The sequence below is a fragment of the Sphaeramia orbicularis genome, chromosome 11 (assembly GCF_902148855.1).
Source record: "Sphaeramia orbicularis chromosome 11, fSphaOr1.1, whole genome shotgun sequence".
Taxonomy (NCBI): domain Eukaryota; kingdom Metazoa; phylum Chordata; class Actinopteri; order Kurtiformes; family Apogonidae; genus Sphaeramia; species Sphaeramia orbicularis.
The window spans coordinates 45,864,715-45,880,478 of NC_043967.1; the positions used below are offsets into that span (position 1 = coordinate 45,864,715).

Genomic DNA, 15,764 nt, shown 5'->3' on the forward strand with positions numbered 1-15,764 from the left:
ATACAACTACAATTAGGAAAACCCTTCAGATTAATTTTATTATTATTGGCAGGCGCACTGATTGTAATGTGTAGTGGAGAAACAAATCCACTGGCATGTGTAGGTTTAACAGAACAACTATTAACAAATGCAAATTGAGATTGGCAAAAAAGATGGGAGGCCCTAATGTAGTGTGATGAAATGTTAAAAGTGTTTTTATTCTGTGCATAGGCTGCACATTTTTACAGATGGATAACGTAGGAATGGCTTTCTACTAGCAACGTGTTCAAAATAATTGACGAGTCATTGTCTTTTTTTCTATGTGTTCCTTATGTTTTTTGGACAAAGTCATTAGAAAGAAGCCAAAGAGTCACATCTGACTCCAGATCCATGGGTTGCAGACCTTGTTATGGAGTAAACAGATAATCAATTAACTGAAAATAATCAAGAGTTTAATCAACAGTGAAAACAATTGTTAATAGCAGCCTTATTTGTGCCTATCTGTGTGAGAGTCATGACAGCTGTTGTTGCAACCAGACAAACTGGTCTGGGAGCGTAAAGATAGAGAGATAAGAGCAGTGGAAACAGGAGTACAAGCAGGACAGAAAGAGAACAGCTTAACAGTGAATTTCTGTCTTTTCTTCTCTGCTTTTCTCTCCACAACCTCCATTTCCACACTTCCCTTTCGGAGCTATTTTGCCCCCCCCCCCCCCCCTTCTCCTTTCCTCAACTCGCTTTCTCTATTCTCTCGGACTGAGTTCGCTTCTGACACTCTTCCACCCCCTCTCACTTTCTGCAGAGATGGACTCTCTCACCTGAAATTAAACACAAGACCAGGTGTCACTCTGGTACAACCATCTGTTCGACCCTGCCTGGCTCCTTTCTGGTTCTTTCTTTCTTCTTTTTCATTGTTAGCAAAAGGGGGGAGAAAATCATTGAAATACCAAAGAGAGATTAAAAAAAAAAAAAGGCGGTGAGATCGACTCTTACTTTCTAAAAAGGACAAATGTTTAAAAAAAGGGGGAAAAAAACAGCAGTGCTAAGTGTTAATGACATCCTTCAGCTTTCTCTACATTCAGGTGTGCTTTCATTTAAGCTCTTCTCTCAGTCCTATAATTGCTTTCATGTTATTTCCTTTGTATTGCCCCGGCCATGAGATGCCAAAGTTAATTATTCTTTGGCAGTGCAGGTGCAATTAGATGACAATTACACCACAGCTGGTAGCAGGGGTGGGAAGCAGTTCTTGTCCATGTGGGCGTGTATGGAGCTAATAAGATGGTTTTTGTCTCTTTTTTTTTTCTCTTTTGGCAGAGGAGGAGGAGGAGGAGGAAGAGGGGGGCAGGGATGAATTGCAAGAACACAGGAGGGTTTAGCTTGTTCCACGCGACTTAGAGGTAAGAGGTTGCGAAGAGGAGAGCCGCTGGAGTAGAAACACAGAGGGGGAGAGGATTTTAACCATTGGGCTCGCTGATCCCCTATGAGAGGTCACGAAGGTCACGCTACTGTCACGCTAACAATGAGATTTCTTTTGTTGCCACCCTAATACCAGTCGCTTCCACGTCCCCCAGTAACCCCCTGCCTGCTGATACAAAGCTGGCTCAGCCCAGAAATGAACCGTCAACGCAGGAAACACTTCACTTCTACTATTTTTTCTAACTTCCATTGGATTACAGTGATCTGCTCTTTATGGAGGCGCCGCTGTGGCTGCGGAAAATCACGTACTGCTCCGTTCTCTAAATGGCCATCTCTGCAAACTTTGTCATTGTTTAGCCTTTATACATAAATCTCTCCTCAGGCTGGTTCCCTTTTTTTTTATCTGTGTTCAAACATGTGTAAAAAACCAAAATCAATATGGCCTTGGCTCTCACAGTCACCTAAAATACCGTTCCCTGGAGACGGATGTGAATTAGGCAAAAAAAGCTTTTAGATGAGTGGAATGTGGAATAATTTAGATTGAGAAAATGGTCGTCTTGGTCATACTGTGTGTAAATAAGAAGTCGACTGGTAGTGGATCTTTATAGGCCGTAGGAATATTGGTCGATATCAGCCCATGATAACAAAATTAACACCCTGAGAAGTTAGCAATCTATTAGTTTATCATAAATTAGATGATTGGAATGAACATATCTGCCAAATACTTATGTAAATATATCTAAATAAATGAACTTCTAGGTAATTTGTCTGTATATTTGAAGTAAATGTTACATTAAAAGTAGCTATACAGGCCAATTTTGGTTCAATTTTTTATTTTCTGAGCTATTATTTTCCCTCAAAGTCAGTCATTTCAATCAAGAAGCCTAATCGTAGCTACCAACCACAATGGAAGACCTTTTTTTTGGAGATTTTAAGAGTTTTAACAGAAATCAGTCTATCCTCTACATCTCTATATGAACAGTGTTGGGTGTGTTAGGCTACTTTTGCTTTTCATTACTTGTTTTCCTGCTACAAATACAATAAGTTTAAAGTAACTCATTTGATTTAACCTCGGAAATGAAGCTGAAAAGTCTTAAAAGCATAAATTTAACACATTTAGGGCAGGGATTGCAAACATACGGCCAAAGGGTCTGATTCGGCCCGTGAGATGAATTTTGAAGTGCAAAAATGACTCTGAAGATATTAAACGTCCGAATAATAACCCACAATTAATGACAACTCCAAATTTTCTTCTTGGTTTAATATTAAAAAGGTTTTTTTTAATGAAAATGTTTATATTTACAAACTATCCTTTCAAAATAAAATGTGAATAATCTGCACAAATATAAACAACCTGAAATGTCTTATGAAAAATAAGTACAATTTTAACAATATTATACTTGTTACTAAAAATTTTGTGAAGTAGTAGATCCACTTTAAGTTGTGTTAAAAAAAAACAGAGACATAATATTGTTGAAACTGCACTTATTTTCAGGTTGTACATGGTTTTTCAGGTTATTCACATTTTCAATATGTAACTGTACTTTTTTCACACTAAAACAGAGAAAACAATTGGCTTATTTATATGTTGTTATTATATTATTTTACTGGTCCGGCCCTCTTGAGATCACATTGGGTTGTATTTGGTCCCTGAACTAAAATGAGTTTGACACCCCCGCTGTAGAGTAATATCAAGAGACGTTTTCTTACTGAAGAAGCATCATTATTGTTGAATTTCCAGTACTAAGTGGTGTTGCTGTCGTCATGATGGCTCTGTGGTCCGCTGTTATATTCTACTTATTCAACTGTACAGGAGTCAGCTGCATGACTTGTAACAAGGACAAAGAAATACAACACGCTACACATGTTTAAGCTTCTTTACACCGGCTCCCTGTTTGTTTTAGGATTGATTTTAATGATTACTTTTAAAGCTCTCCATGGTCGGACCTCAGATTATATTTTAGACCTTTTAATTCTCCAGATCAACCGGTGCTTTGTCTGCGACCCTCGGACAGTGCTGTTTTATTTGTACCAATGTCCAGGATAAAAACTAAAATGGGAACTGAGCCTTCACAGTTTTGGTCATAAACCTCTGGAATGACCTGAGGAAATCAGGTTAGAATCGGTGTCTACTTTTAAAACATGCTTTTACTGGAGGGCACATCCAGGTTTTATCTGCTTGTTTACCTTTTTTATTTATTTGAGTCTTATTACCATTTATTTACATCCATTGTAAATAAAATGCTTTATCATTTCATATTTTATCAGTTTCTTTATAAAGCTCTGTACTTGTTTTGCAAAGTGATCTATAAACAATGATGATTATAATTATTATTGTTGTTGTTATTATTATAACCAGGGCTTGATTACATACATGAAATTACAATACAATTACATAAACCTTTACATGTAAGTAGTTGCTCCCATACATCACATATTAACAGAATAGTGTGTTTATTTTGTTGTATGTGAAGATTGTATGTGTTTGCATTTATTGGTTTAACAGTGTTTTTTTTTCCTCCTGATCAAATCAGTCTTAAACATATAGATTTTAATCTCATATTCTGTTAAATGTGCTTATTACTAACACACTACATGAATATTAAAGAAATATTTTTGATAAATAAATAATCATATAGCAGATTTGTCATGGAAAAACACTGCTCAGCTGCAGGCCTACACTGTACAACACCTTCTCTTCAAATCTATGGGCACGAGCTGCCATCCATTCAGGAAGGAAAAAAAGAAGTGAATGATAGATTTCAACAAAAATAACCCAAAGGAAACAAGGGTAAGGCCTTGTTAGTAAAAGAGGAAGCAGTAGCAAGTCTGGGAACACACTCTGTCTTAGTAATTCCTTGCCTTGTCGCCTTGTCTCTCATATAGTCGGTTATTATAGAGACGCGGCTGTCATGTCATATTTAGCTCTGGAAATGTCATTTGGCAGCACACCTGCTGCCTGGCTATGCTAATAAAGCCAGGTTTAACTTTGATTAGAATTCAGAGGGAGAGACGGCTAGAAACAGAGGAGGCGAGGAGGGAGAGAGAGACGGAGACACAGAAAGGGTGAGCGAATGGAAGAGAAACATCAGAGAGAATAAGACCTGGCAAAGTCAATCCAGCAGCGAGCCTCATAGCTGTCTCTTTCGACCCGTGACATGTAGCGAGATGACTCATGCCTTAACTGGATGAATATGTCTGGATGCATCACATATGAAACATAAGAGGGAGAGCAGCCTCTGACCTTTATTGGAGCATATCAGCTAAAGGGGAAGTGGGGCCCGCATGTCAAACTCAGTTAATTTTCCCTTGTCATTCTGTGTGTCTGTGCGTTGCGTTCAGTTTGCCAGTTATTCTGCTCCCTTTACATACATGCGAACTGTTGAGGACTCGAAAAGACAGCGACACACTCACCCCTGGTAGTGTCTTCTGCTCGTGCAGTGCATTCTGGGCTTTGAGGGCCGACTCGCGAGCACAGTATGTCAGGAAGGCACATCCTGGCGGTACAAAGAAGACCAGAAATATAAGCGTATGTTTCTTTAACGCCATGTTGTTGTACCTAAATCCTCTACAAATTCCATTTGCCCTGAAGGCCTGTGGGAAACAGAAACATGCTGCTGGGGTTTTAAACGTGCTAAGAATACCTGATTAGTCACAACTGTTTTTGTGACTAAAATAGTTTTAGTTGTTTTTTGAGCAAAAATGGCAGAATTTTCTGCCACTAGCATCTCAAATGTAGAGATTTAGTCATTTTCATTTAACCCCTGAAGACATGGAACTATTTTTGTTGTGACTTCCAAAGGAATTTTTCTCTATATTTAACCTTTCTTAAGTGATTATCACCATTTATTTTAATATTATCCTCTGAATTTTTCAATGATCAGTGAAAATCAAGTGTTTTCTAATATCTAATTTACTGACCATGTAGATGTTTATAAAAGATCAAAGTGAATTCAAAGGTTATTACATAAAAACAGAAAAAACTGAAAAAATGGGATTTTTTTCCCAGCAAAATGTATTATTAATTGACCATAAAAACAAGTGGAATTTGTTCAACTACATGGGTTTTATAGATGAATCAATGTAGCAGAAGATGATAGTGTTCCCATGTTCACAGAGCCTCTGAACGTCCAAATGGGTCATATCTGATGCAAGGGAAGATGAAAAATTGCATTTTACCTGAATTATTTCAATGTATTGATGGGATTATTGGTTCAAAAGTTAATAAACATTTGAGATGAGTAAATGCTCTTGGCTGTTATCAGCTGTTTAGGCCTTTAAGGGTCAACAGTCAATGGAATCCAAAGTGAACACATGAAATTAAGGTCTAGAAATGACAATTTTTTGACATTTACCAAAATGATTTTGCTGATTAATGATGAATTGAGAAAATAAGCTGCAAAGTAAAGAACAGTCATTGGGGGTTTGTTGTCCAATTGTGATTTGGCTTGAAAAATAAGGAAAAAAACCCATCAGAACGCCTTTGTCCAAATCAAAAACCAAATATCAATTACTTAAGTAATCACATGTCATTAAACAGTTCTCTCATCAGCGTCGCAGACACATAGGTTAGATCCAGGATCATATAACCTGGAAACTGTTCAGAGACAATCAGTCTGAATGAGCATTTAACATCACACTGTTCATTCGAAATGTATGCAGATCCACATAATAGAAAAAGGCCTTCATTAACCTTTAGGGCCCCCACCAATCATGAATATGTAAATGTATGCAGAATAGGTGTTATAGGTGTTAGAGGACTGATACCACCTGGCCTATATGTCTCCCAAATGACTGACGGTTTATGTGGATTGACAAAAGCCTTTGTTTTCTTTGCTTAGATTTGCATGAAAAATGACAGTTAGGATCTGTGTTTAGCAAAAATCTCTTTTCCATCTGTCAAACAGGATATTAAATATGTCGAGAGCTTTCCTCTGAAAATATGAGAAGCTGATGTGGCACAGTGGACTGGCTGAAATAATACGTCTTTGCCTGATCTTGAACAACTATGCCAAAACAGGGAGTCCTGTGTAGTATTTTTAGACACATTGTCTTCGAATTGAAATAATTGGAAATATGAGCATATTAAATTTCTTTTTCAGATCACTGATGATAAAGAGTGGGTTTTTGGTGTCACAGATGTTCTCAAAGAGCTCCAAAGGGACAAGAGCTAAATGAGGATTAGTTTAACCTTACTCGTGTTTACTGGAAATTCAACCCACCTGCAGGGCACACTTGGGTATCTAGTGTAATCACAGGCTTGGCTACTATCATCCCACCACAGTATAATAATAAATACTCAAAAAACACAGTATCTTTTCCATACCCGACAAAAAAATCCTCTCGAATATCTGATCCAGAAGCCTCTCTTACCTTTGTGCATCCCTGTATATTTGTCCTTTATCACCGTTAACTCGTAGATCTTGCCAAACTGCTCAAAGATGGGCTTGAGGTCCTTCTCCTCCAGATTTCGGGGTATCTGCCCGATGAAGAGCTTGATTGCGTCAGGCTCCTTCATTGGGAAGTCTGGAGAGGAATAATAACAGACAGTGGAGGCGGTCAGGAGGAGCAGACAGGAGCCTGCAGGCTTAAATTCACACTGCACAGGAGGTGCAAACAGGAGGCCGGGCATGGAGGTGCAGATGGGAGCGTTCAGTGGGAAAGGGAGCCTGAAATAATTTCTACACCCTTGGCGTTACTCCTTAGAGTGTGGAAGATTGGAAGATGATGTGTTTGCAACGGATGTCACAGTAAAACACATTAGATTTTTATATAAAATGTTATTTGACATGTTTATTGCTCAGATGCATAAGTAAACAAAGGCTAATATGAGGCCAGTTGATTATCACGGTTATATTTTTGACATTTTTATGCAACTACAGGAACAATAATGTGATTTTCAATAAGTTAATATGCATTTTTATTGAATCAATTTAAAGCAAATTTGTGTTTTTGCATTTGTAAGTTGAATATTTGGCATGACATGAGCATTACACACTCGTCTTCAAATACAGGTTGGAGTAAATGTTAGTAAACACAATTGTGCCATGTAATAAAAATGCATCTAGGCCGCCTATATAGAAGCTCCAGGAGAAACATGACATTGTGTCAGTCAACACAGCTGGAGACAAACACACACACACACACAAACACACACACACTGACAACAACAACGACATGAACAGGATTTCACACATTCAGTCAGAAAGACAAAAAAACAAACAAACAAACAAAAAAAAAAAACACACATTCAAATAAAGAAAGGAAAATAAAAATAATAATAATAAAGAAGAATCATACCTGTGGTGCTGTTCGTGGCAAAGAATCGGCGTATTCAGCTGATGCCTTTTCTTCTTTTCCCCCCCGATTTTGTTGAGTTGTTAAATCTCAGTTGTTCAGTTCATTTGTGTGTAAGGGCGTCTTTGATTCCAATTACAAGTTAGGCCTGAACCCCCCGTGGAACAACACAAGAAACATCCAGCGACGGTCCTTTATTCGGCATGAGCGTGTTTTTTTATCCGCTTGTTTTTGTTCCTGCGCTTCCTTGACAGATGCTCCGTTTTTTTTTGTTTTTTTTGTTTTTTTCTTTTTTTCCCCTCTCTCTCTCTCTCTCTCTTAGAATAATCTACTACAAAAATAAACAAATGCCGCTGTGTGGACTGGATGAGCAGTGTGCAGACGGGTTGTTTCGGCTTCCTTCAGTGGACCGGAGGGAATTGGCAGTCTGCTTGGTTGTCCCCTCTCCCTCTCCTTTCCTGTGTGTGTGTGTGTGTGTGTGTGTCTGTACTCCTTTGACGTCGTAAGCCGGTGTCTCCCTCCCTGTCCATCTCAGCTCCATCCCTCCCCTGGGCTGGACGAGCCGTGATGTCTGCCGCCGGGGACCGTCGCAAAAGTACCACACGTGTGACGGGAGAAGAAAGAAGAGCATGAGAAAATAACACTGGTCAACAACAAATTTATTGTTGAAGTTTTTTGAGTTGATTTAGGATAATTTTGGTGTGCTGAATCCAAAAATCACATTAATTTTGCTCAATCAGGTCAACTCTCTGAACTATGCTACATATTGGCTTTTTAACATTTTTGCTTACATTTATGGGCATTTTCACATCATATGATACAAAATTCTTTCATATTTCTTGCAATAAACGAGTTCTGAAGATTTTACTTTTGCCAATTTATGATTAATGGTTTTTTTAATATTACAGGCTTCGACTAGAAGATCTTGCAAAAATAAGCCTGACGTATTCTGCTACATCTGCGGTGAATACACCATTGTACCTAACGGCAATCCTGTTAGAAAATGATTTTTTTTCTCTTAAAACCTATTTTGGGTGAGAACTATATAAAAAATCAACTGATAAAGTCACAAAAATGTAATCAATTTTGTGAGAAGATCAAATTTTTCAAAATCAAATTAGCAAAAAAACCTGACCTGATTGAGAAAAACAAATGTCATTTTTGGATTTAGCGGTGCAAAATGGTCCTAATTCAGTTGGAAAAAAACTAGACAACTTGCAAAAAACATTATTTTGTCACCCAGTGTAATAATTAAAACAAAAAACAAAAAAAAAACAGAGAATATTCTACATCAGGGGTGTCAAACTCATTTTAGTTCAGGGGCCACATTCAGCCCAATTTGATCTCCAGTGGGCCGGACCAGTAAAATAATAACAGTGAAAAAAGTAAAATTATATAATGATCAGGTTAACATCTACAAAGTTCCCTTAACCCTCCGGTATCCAGGTGAGCCTTTTAGGCACACTTTGCACTTTGTTTTAAAAAACTTCATAATATTTTTCACAATTTAACCCTTTCATGCATGAATTATGAGAACCTTAGTCAAGATTTTTTTCTTGAGTGCTTTTATTCCTCTTTGGCATAAAAAAACAAAACAATGTGATCGAGTTTTTTTTTTCCATAGAGTTACAAAAATATCCATGCATTTAATTTTTGAAGTAAAGAAACATATGTTTAACCCTTTCATGCATGAATTATGAGACCCTTAATCAAGATTTTTTTTCCTGAGTGTTTTTATTCTTCTTTAGGCATGAAAAAAAATGCCTAAAGAAAATTTTCTTCTGAACCTATTTTTCATGGAGCCATAAAAATGTCTGCTTAGCTGGACACCATGTGTTTAACATTTGAAACAAATAAACATGTATTTACTGATATATTGTGTGAAAACGATGAAATAAAACATATGTAATGCTTATTTTAGGTAATTCATTTATCAGACAGGGGTAATTGTTTGTTTACGTGCTTTACTAGTTTATCTGATAAATGAATTACCTACAATAATTATATGTGGAAGACAGTATGAACCTTTACCAGACATTTTTAATGCTACTAATCTGAAGTTTTCTCACATTTTAACTTGAAGCTTGTGTTTTTTTTCCTTTTTTTTTTTTTTTTTTGGAGTATTTTCTCAAAATAGTCATTACTCACTTCATGGAGATAATATGAAAAAAAAAGACAACTTTTGTTTAAAAAAACTGTTAATTACAGACTTATAACAATAACAAGCACTTGATTTACACTTAAACATGTTACTCTAGATCAGGTTTATCTAGAACAGCAAAGTTACAGTAATGATATGAATTGCAGTGTATGGGATGATGCATAAGCATCCACTGTGTTGGCTGATACAAAACTAAAACAACAAAATCCATGAATATATGAGAACAGCTGTAGAATAGCTGTCCACTGTAGTGACCACTATACATGAAAGGGTTAAAACCCAATATCAGAAAGTGATATGAAAACAATGAAATAAAAACATTTTTAATGTTGCTAATATGATGTCTTCTCACATTTTAACATATTTTAATGCTAGTAATTACTCACTTCATGGAGATAATATGCAAAAAAAACTTTTTTGTCTAACAAATAACAATTGATTTACACTTAAACACGTTAGTGCAGATCAGGTTTATCAAGAACAGCAAAGTTACAGTAATAGTATGAATGTCAGGGTATGAGATGGTGCATAAGTGTCCACTGTGTTGGCTGATATGATATGGGCTGTCATCAAGTATGCATACGACCTTTGCCTTCTTTGGGGTTGGTGACATGGGATGTTTCCATTGTTTGGACTGCTCCTTGGTCTCAGGCTGATAGTGATGGACCCAAGACTCATCCATAGTCACAAATCAGCCCCATACTCAAGTTTGTCCATTTTTCAGGAAACACTTGATACAGAAAGTTCAGGGACCTGGAAAACAGGGAAAAAGATCGCTATGACCAAGAAATTTAGTGGATAGGATTAAGATATGTGAAAGATTTCATGGACCAAATTTGGTCTTCATATCTTAATCCTTTCCATGTTAGGCTCAAAACTTTTCAGTCGCCCCTCGTACATCTAAAATAGCTAAACCAGTGTTTTTCAGCCTTGGGGTCGGGACCCCACATGGGGTTGCCTGGAATTCAAATGGGGTCGCCTGAAATTTCTAGTAACTGATTAAAAAAAAACTTACCAATAAAAAATCTATGGTGAGCTGACAGAGACAATCATAATCTATAAAAGACAAACTGTGAAGCTGAAACTGAAGCACTGTGGTCCTGTTTATCTTTCAAATGTTCATTGTGGTCAGTTTCAGATGCTGCAGCTCTTCCATAATTCATAGTTTGAGTTCTTGTTTGTTCAGTATTAATTGTCAGCCTTGTAAATCCAAGCTGGACTGACTGTACATATCCTGACCAAGGAAAATAAAATTCTCACTTTGTGCAGTAATCTACACCTGGTTTTTCTGCCCCTGTCCATAAAAATATACATTATATAGACTAAATGTCATCTAAAATTAACATTTATTTGCAACATAGTATAGCAAACTATTACATGATCAAAAACAAATTAATTTCAGCAACAAAAAAAAAAAAAAAGGCTCAGTTTTGAATGTCTGGGGTTGCCAGAAATTTGTGATGTTAAAATGGGGTCATGAGACAAAAAAGGTTGGAAACCACTGAGCTAAACTAAACTATTTTGCTTCAATGTTTTTATGCCTGTGTTTTGTGCCTATTTTACTTCATTTATTTGTTTATTTCGAGCATTTACAGAATACATGCACATTCAAAAATTCCAAAATCATTCATTTACACTCGAAAAGGAGCAGGAAGAAGAAAAACTTACTTCTGTTTTTATTGTAAAGCACTTTGTGAATTCATTCTGTGGTAAGGGCTATATAAATTCACATCCAGAGATGATTTCGATTGACCAGTTAACTTATTAAGTGCATGTCTTTGGATGGTAGGACCAATGCAGACATGGAAAGAACATGCTTCAGTGCATATCAGCATCAAGTTGAAGTGTTTGACTTCCTGATGAAGGCTTTATGCATTATAGTACAAGGGGGCTTCGAAAAGTTTGTGGAAAAAGAACATAGCTTTGACATGGTTTAAATTGTAGAAGGTTCAGTCCAGCCTGTGGGATGAATCTGTGAAATGCAGATATTACACTGGAGATGTTAACAATCATGGGCATCAACATCATTTTAGTTGAGTCCAAATACAGCCCGATGTGATCTCAAGTGATTTAATAGCATAATATTCTACAAATAATGACAATTCTAAATTTTCGTCTTGGTTTAATATGAAAAAAGCTATCAGAAGAGAGGATGAGTTTGGCAGATTATGGGACCCACCAACCAAACATGTGTATGTCTGCAGTCAGCTCTTCATTTCAGGTACGTTTAATGTAAAGTGAACCATTTCCAAACAATCGTAGACTATGTCAGGGGTATCAGGAATATTAGATTAATTGCATAAACACTAGTGAACTTTGTACTACATTTGTAATTTGTGTAGATTTTCTCACAACACGTACAAAAGTACACATTCAGTACCTAAGCAGAAGTACAGATACTTGTGTACAAAAGTTTAGTAAAAGTAGAAGTACTGATTAAAGTTCTTTACTGAGTACGGTATACGAAAAAAAAAAAGTACTGGCTCTGAAATGTACTCTAAGCATAAAATAAAATATAGCCCACTGAAGGACATTTCTATTGCCTGTTTCTGTGCAAAGCCAGAAGAACCTCACATCATATTGGACCAACAACAATGAGATAATTGATTGATTTATTTATTTTGATTGAGACATATTGCAGGCTTTATTTGTACGCCAGCAGGCACATGTGATGGTCTAAACAATTCAACTTTTTTTGCTCAATAGTTAATTTTTCTCTTTGTTTTTCTCATGAGGCTCCTCTGAACGCGGAGCCAAACAATTGATCGATTGATATTGTCAACTTCTGAATCAGTCACCAACCGTATTGATGTTTATTTTATGTTTAATTTATCATTTTGAGTCATTTTTAAGAAGAAAAATAACTTGTTAGCATTAGCAAAACAAGTTTAAATTGTGTTTTTACAGTATAGTGGATGGGGGGGAAGGATTGTTTTTCCCCCTCAGGTTTCCCCACCCCCAGCTGTGACATCACTGTATCTATACTGATACATAAGATTATATTATTGGAGAGAAAGTGCATGTACAGGATGTAATCTGCTTTGGATGACATGCCCAGCAGCTTTGAATAAAAAAGCACTATATAGCTGTGAGTATCTCTTTAACCCTTTCATGCATGAATTATGAAAAGCTTAGTCAAGATATTTTTCCTGAGTGTTTTTATTCTTCTTCAGGCATGAAAAAAACAATGCAATCGAGTTGTTTTTTTTTATTTTTAAAGGAGTTACAAAAATGTCCACTCAGCCAGACACCATGCATTTAATTTTTGAAGCAAAGAAACATGTATTTAAAACCTAATATCAGAAAGTGATATGGAAATCTATGCAATAAAAACATTTTTAATGTGGCTAATCAGATGTTTTCCCACATTTAACCCTTTCATGCGCAGTGGTCACTCCAGTGGACAGTTATTCTACAGTTGTTCTCTTGTATATTCATGGATTTTGTTGTTTTACTTGCATATCAACCAACACAGTGGATACTTATGCACCATCCCATAATACACTGCAATTCATACCGTGACTGTAACATTCCTGTTCTTGATAAACCTGATGTCCAGCAACATATTTGAGTGTAAATCAATTTCTAATTGTTATTAGACTGTAATTAACAGTTGTTGTTTTTTAAGTTGTTGTGTTTTGTTGTTTTTTGCATATTATTTGAGTAATAACTACTATTATAGTATGTTAAAATGTGAGAAAACATCAGATTAGCAACATTAAAAAAACATTTATTTCATCATTTTCACACAGCATGACAGTAAATGCATGTTATTTTGCTTCAAAATTAAACACATGGTGTCCAGCTGAGTGGACATTTTTGTAACTCCATGAAAAATAGATTCATAAAAAACAAAAATTTCAATCACATTATTTTTTTCATGCCTAAAGAGGAATAAAAACACTCAGGAAAAAAATCTTGATTAAGGTTTTCATAATTCATGCATGAAAGGGTTAAACTCTAATACTAGCTATTATTCACTTCATGGAGAGAATATGTAAAAAAAAAAAAAAAAAGAAAAAAAAAGATAAATATAAAAAAAAAAAACCTGTTTTGTTTTTTGATTTACACTAAAACATGTCAGTGCAGATCAGGTTTATCAAGAATGGCATAGCTACAGTCACAGTATGAATGCCAGTGTATTACGGGATGGTGAATAAGTGTCCACTGTGTTGGCTGATATGGAACTAAAACAACAAAACCCATGAATATACAAGAGAACAGCTGGAGAATAGCTCTAATGGCGTTAATTTTCATTCATTCATTCATTCATTCATTCATTATCTGAACCCGCTTTATCCTCACTAAGGTCGCTTGGAGCCTACACCAGCTACTTACGGGCGAAGGCGGGGTACACCCTGGACATTTTGCCAGTTCATCGTAGGGCTGAACATATAGAGACAAACCATCACTCTCACATTCACACCTATGGGCAATTTAAATTAACCAGTTAACCTATCAGTGCATGTCTTTGGATGGTGGGAGGAAGCTGGAGTACCCGGAGAGAACCCATGCAGACACAGGGAGAACATGCAAACTCCACACAGAAAGGTCCCACCCCCATCAACTGGTGTTGGAATCGAACCCAGGACCTTCTTGCTGTGAAGCACGAGCGCTATCCACTGCACCACCGACGTTAATTTCGTCTTCTGTTAATGTAATTATTCTTTTCTTTTTTGTTTCGTTCAGACAAAAGAACTGCTTGATGTTACTGTCAAGCAGGTAACATCCAAAAACTATACCTTGTCAGAACAAAAGAAAAAAGAAAAGTATAGTTAGCTTTGAATAGTTAGTTGTCCACTGTAGTGACCACTATGCATGAAAGGGTTAATAAGGATGAGGTGTCTGGCTTAGTATTTTTCGTTTTCTCGGAGGACAACTAAATGTGCGACGGTCCCTGACATCAAGCGATGCAAATCCGCCTTTTGTTCTCGCCGTGGAGCTGGCCGTGGTCCTGAAACGGTCCGACTCTACACCGGACTGACGCCACTCCTGTCACAAACACTCCCTCTGCACGGGTCAAAATAAATGATTTACGTGTGCATTTAAGGAAGTGAAAGAAGCGTAATTTTCCAGAGACGTACGCACACATACACACGCCCTCTCTGAAATCTCGGCAGCATGTAAACAATGAGCCCACATGACAGCGGGCTGCACACACCCGACATGCGCACAAGACTTCAAAGGAGTCACGATCTGGACCTGTTCAGCTCTAAGCAACAGCAATATGAGTTTATTCGAAAAAACACAATAACCCTTTGGGCTGTGAGATCTCCGGCTGCACATTTAATGCCTTTATGTGCAGCAGCAGAAATGATCTCCTCAGCCTGTGTCTGATGTTAAGACTGCCATCTGCCATCAGCCTCTAAATCCTCTAAATCAGCCTTCCGCCCTTCAGCCTCAGTGTAAGCCCACGGTGCAGGCGTGGCCGTGACTTAGTTCATCTGCCTTTGATCAGGTATCGCAAATTAATCGTGAAACGTGATGTAATTTTCCACAGCGGTCGTCATATATAATTCCACAGTGTATCCAACAACGACATCTGGTGACGACATGTACATAGTGTGCACGCTCCTCTGTTATTCACGAGCAATCACGTAGCTTTGCGTTGGTATCTGTGGATGTATGTGCATGCTTTGGCTCGAAATGATCCTGACCTATATGAAGTAAAGGGCAGGTTAGTTTTTCAACCAGACGATCATGGTTTCTTCAGGAACACTTAAAAACAGTACAGTCTGATTTGTTATAATTTGCTTTATTTCATCAAAAATAAACATGTGATACAGATCTTGTGCCGCATATAATCTTATAATTTTGAAGTGAAAACACAGATATAATGTAGTTGGATTAAAAACAGATAGAGCACAGGTGTCAAACATGCGGCCCGGGGCCCAAATCTGGCCCGCAGGATGAA

The 15,764-nt window shown here is 37.1% G+C and overlaps 2 protein-coding genes across 6 annotated transcripts in view; both read right to left on the bottom strand.

The window, feature by feature from the left end:
• celf3a (cugbp, Elav-like family member 3a) overlaps window positions 1–7,853 on the bottom strand; it is a 43,869-nt gene extending 36,016 nt beyond the window's left edge. For all 5 annotated transcript variants that reach the window (XM_030148031.1, XM_030148033.1, XM_030148029.1 and 2 more), the window contains exons 1-3: window positions 7,693–7,853; window positions 6,766–6,918; window positions 4,807–4,889 (exon numbers count right to left, since the gene is read on the bottom strand). In XM_030148031.1, the coding sequence (XP_030003891.1) occupies window positions 4,807–4,889; window positions 6,766–6,910 (228 nt within the window). In that variant the 5' untranslated portion in view covers window positions 6,911–6,918; window positions 7,693–7,853. The remainder of the gene's footprint in view (window positions 1–4,806; window positions 4,890–6,765; window positions 6,919–7,692) is intronic.
• A 142-nt stretch (window positions 7,854–7,995) lies between these two features.
• The window catches only part of rprd2a (regulation of nuclear pre-mRNA domain containing 2a), a 30,895-nt gene continuing 23,126 nt past the window's right edge, over window positions 7,996–15,764 (bottom strand). Inside the window, exons 13-14 of the transcript XR_003936696.1 lie at window positions 12,331–12,335; window positions 7,996–8,332 (exon numbers count right to left, since the gene is read on the bottom strand). The gene's annotated coding sequence lies outside the window, so the exon portion shown is untranslated. The remainder of the gene's footprint in view (window positions 8,333–12,330; window positions 12,336–15,764) is intronic.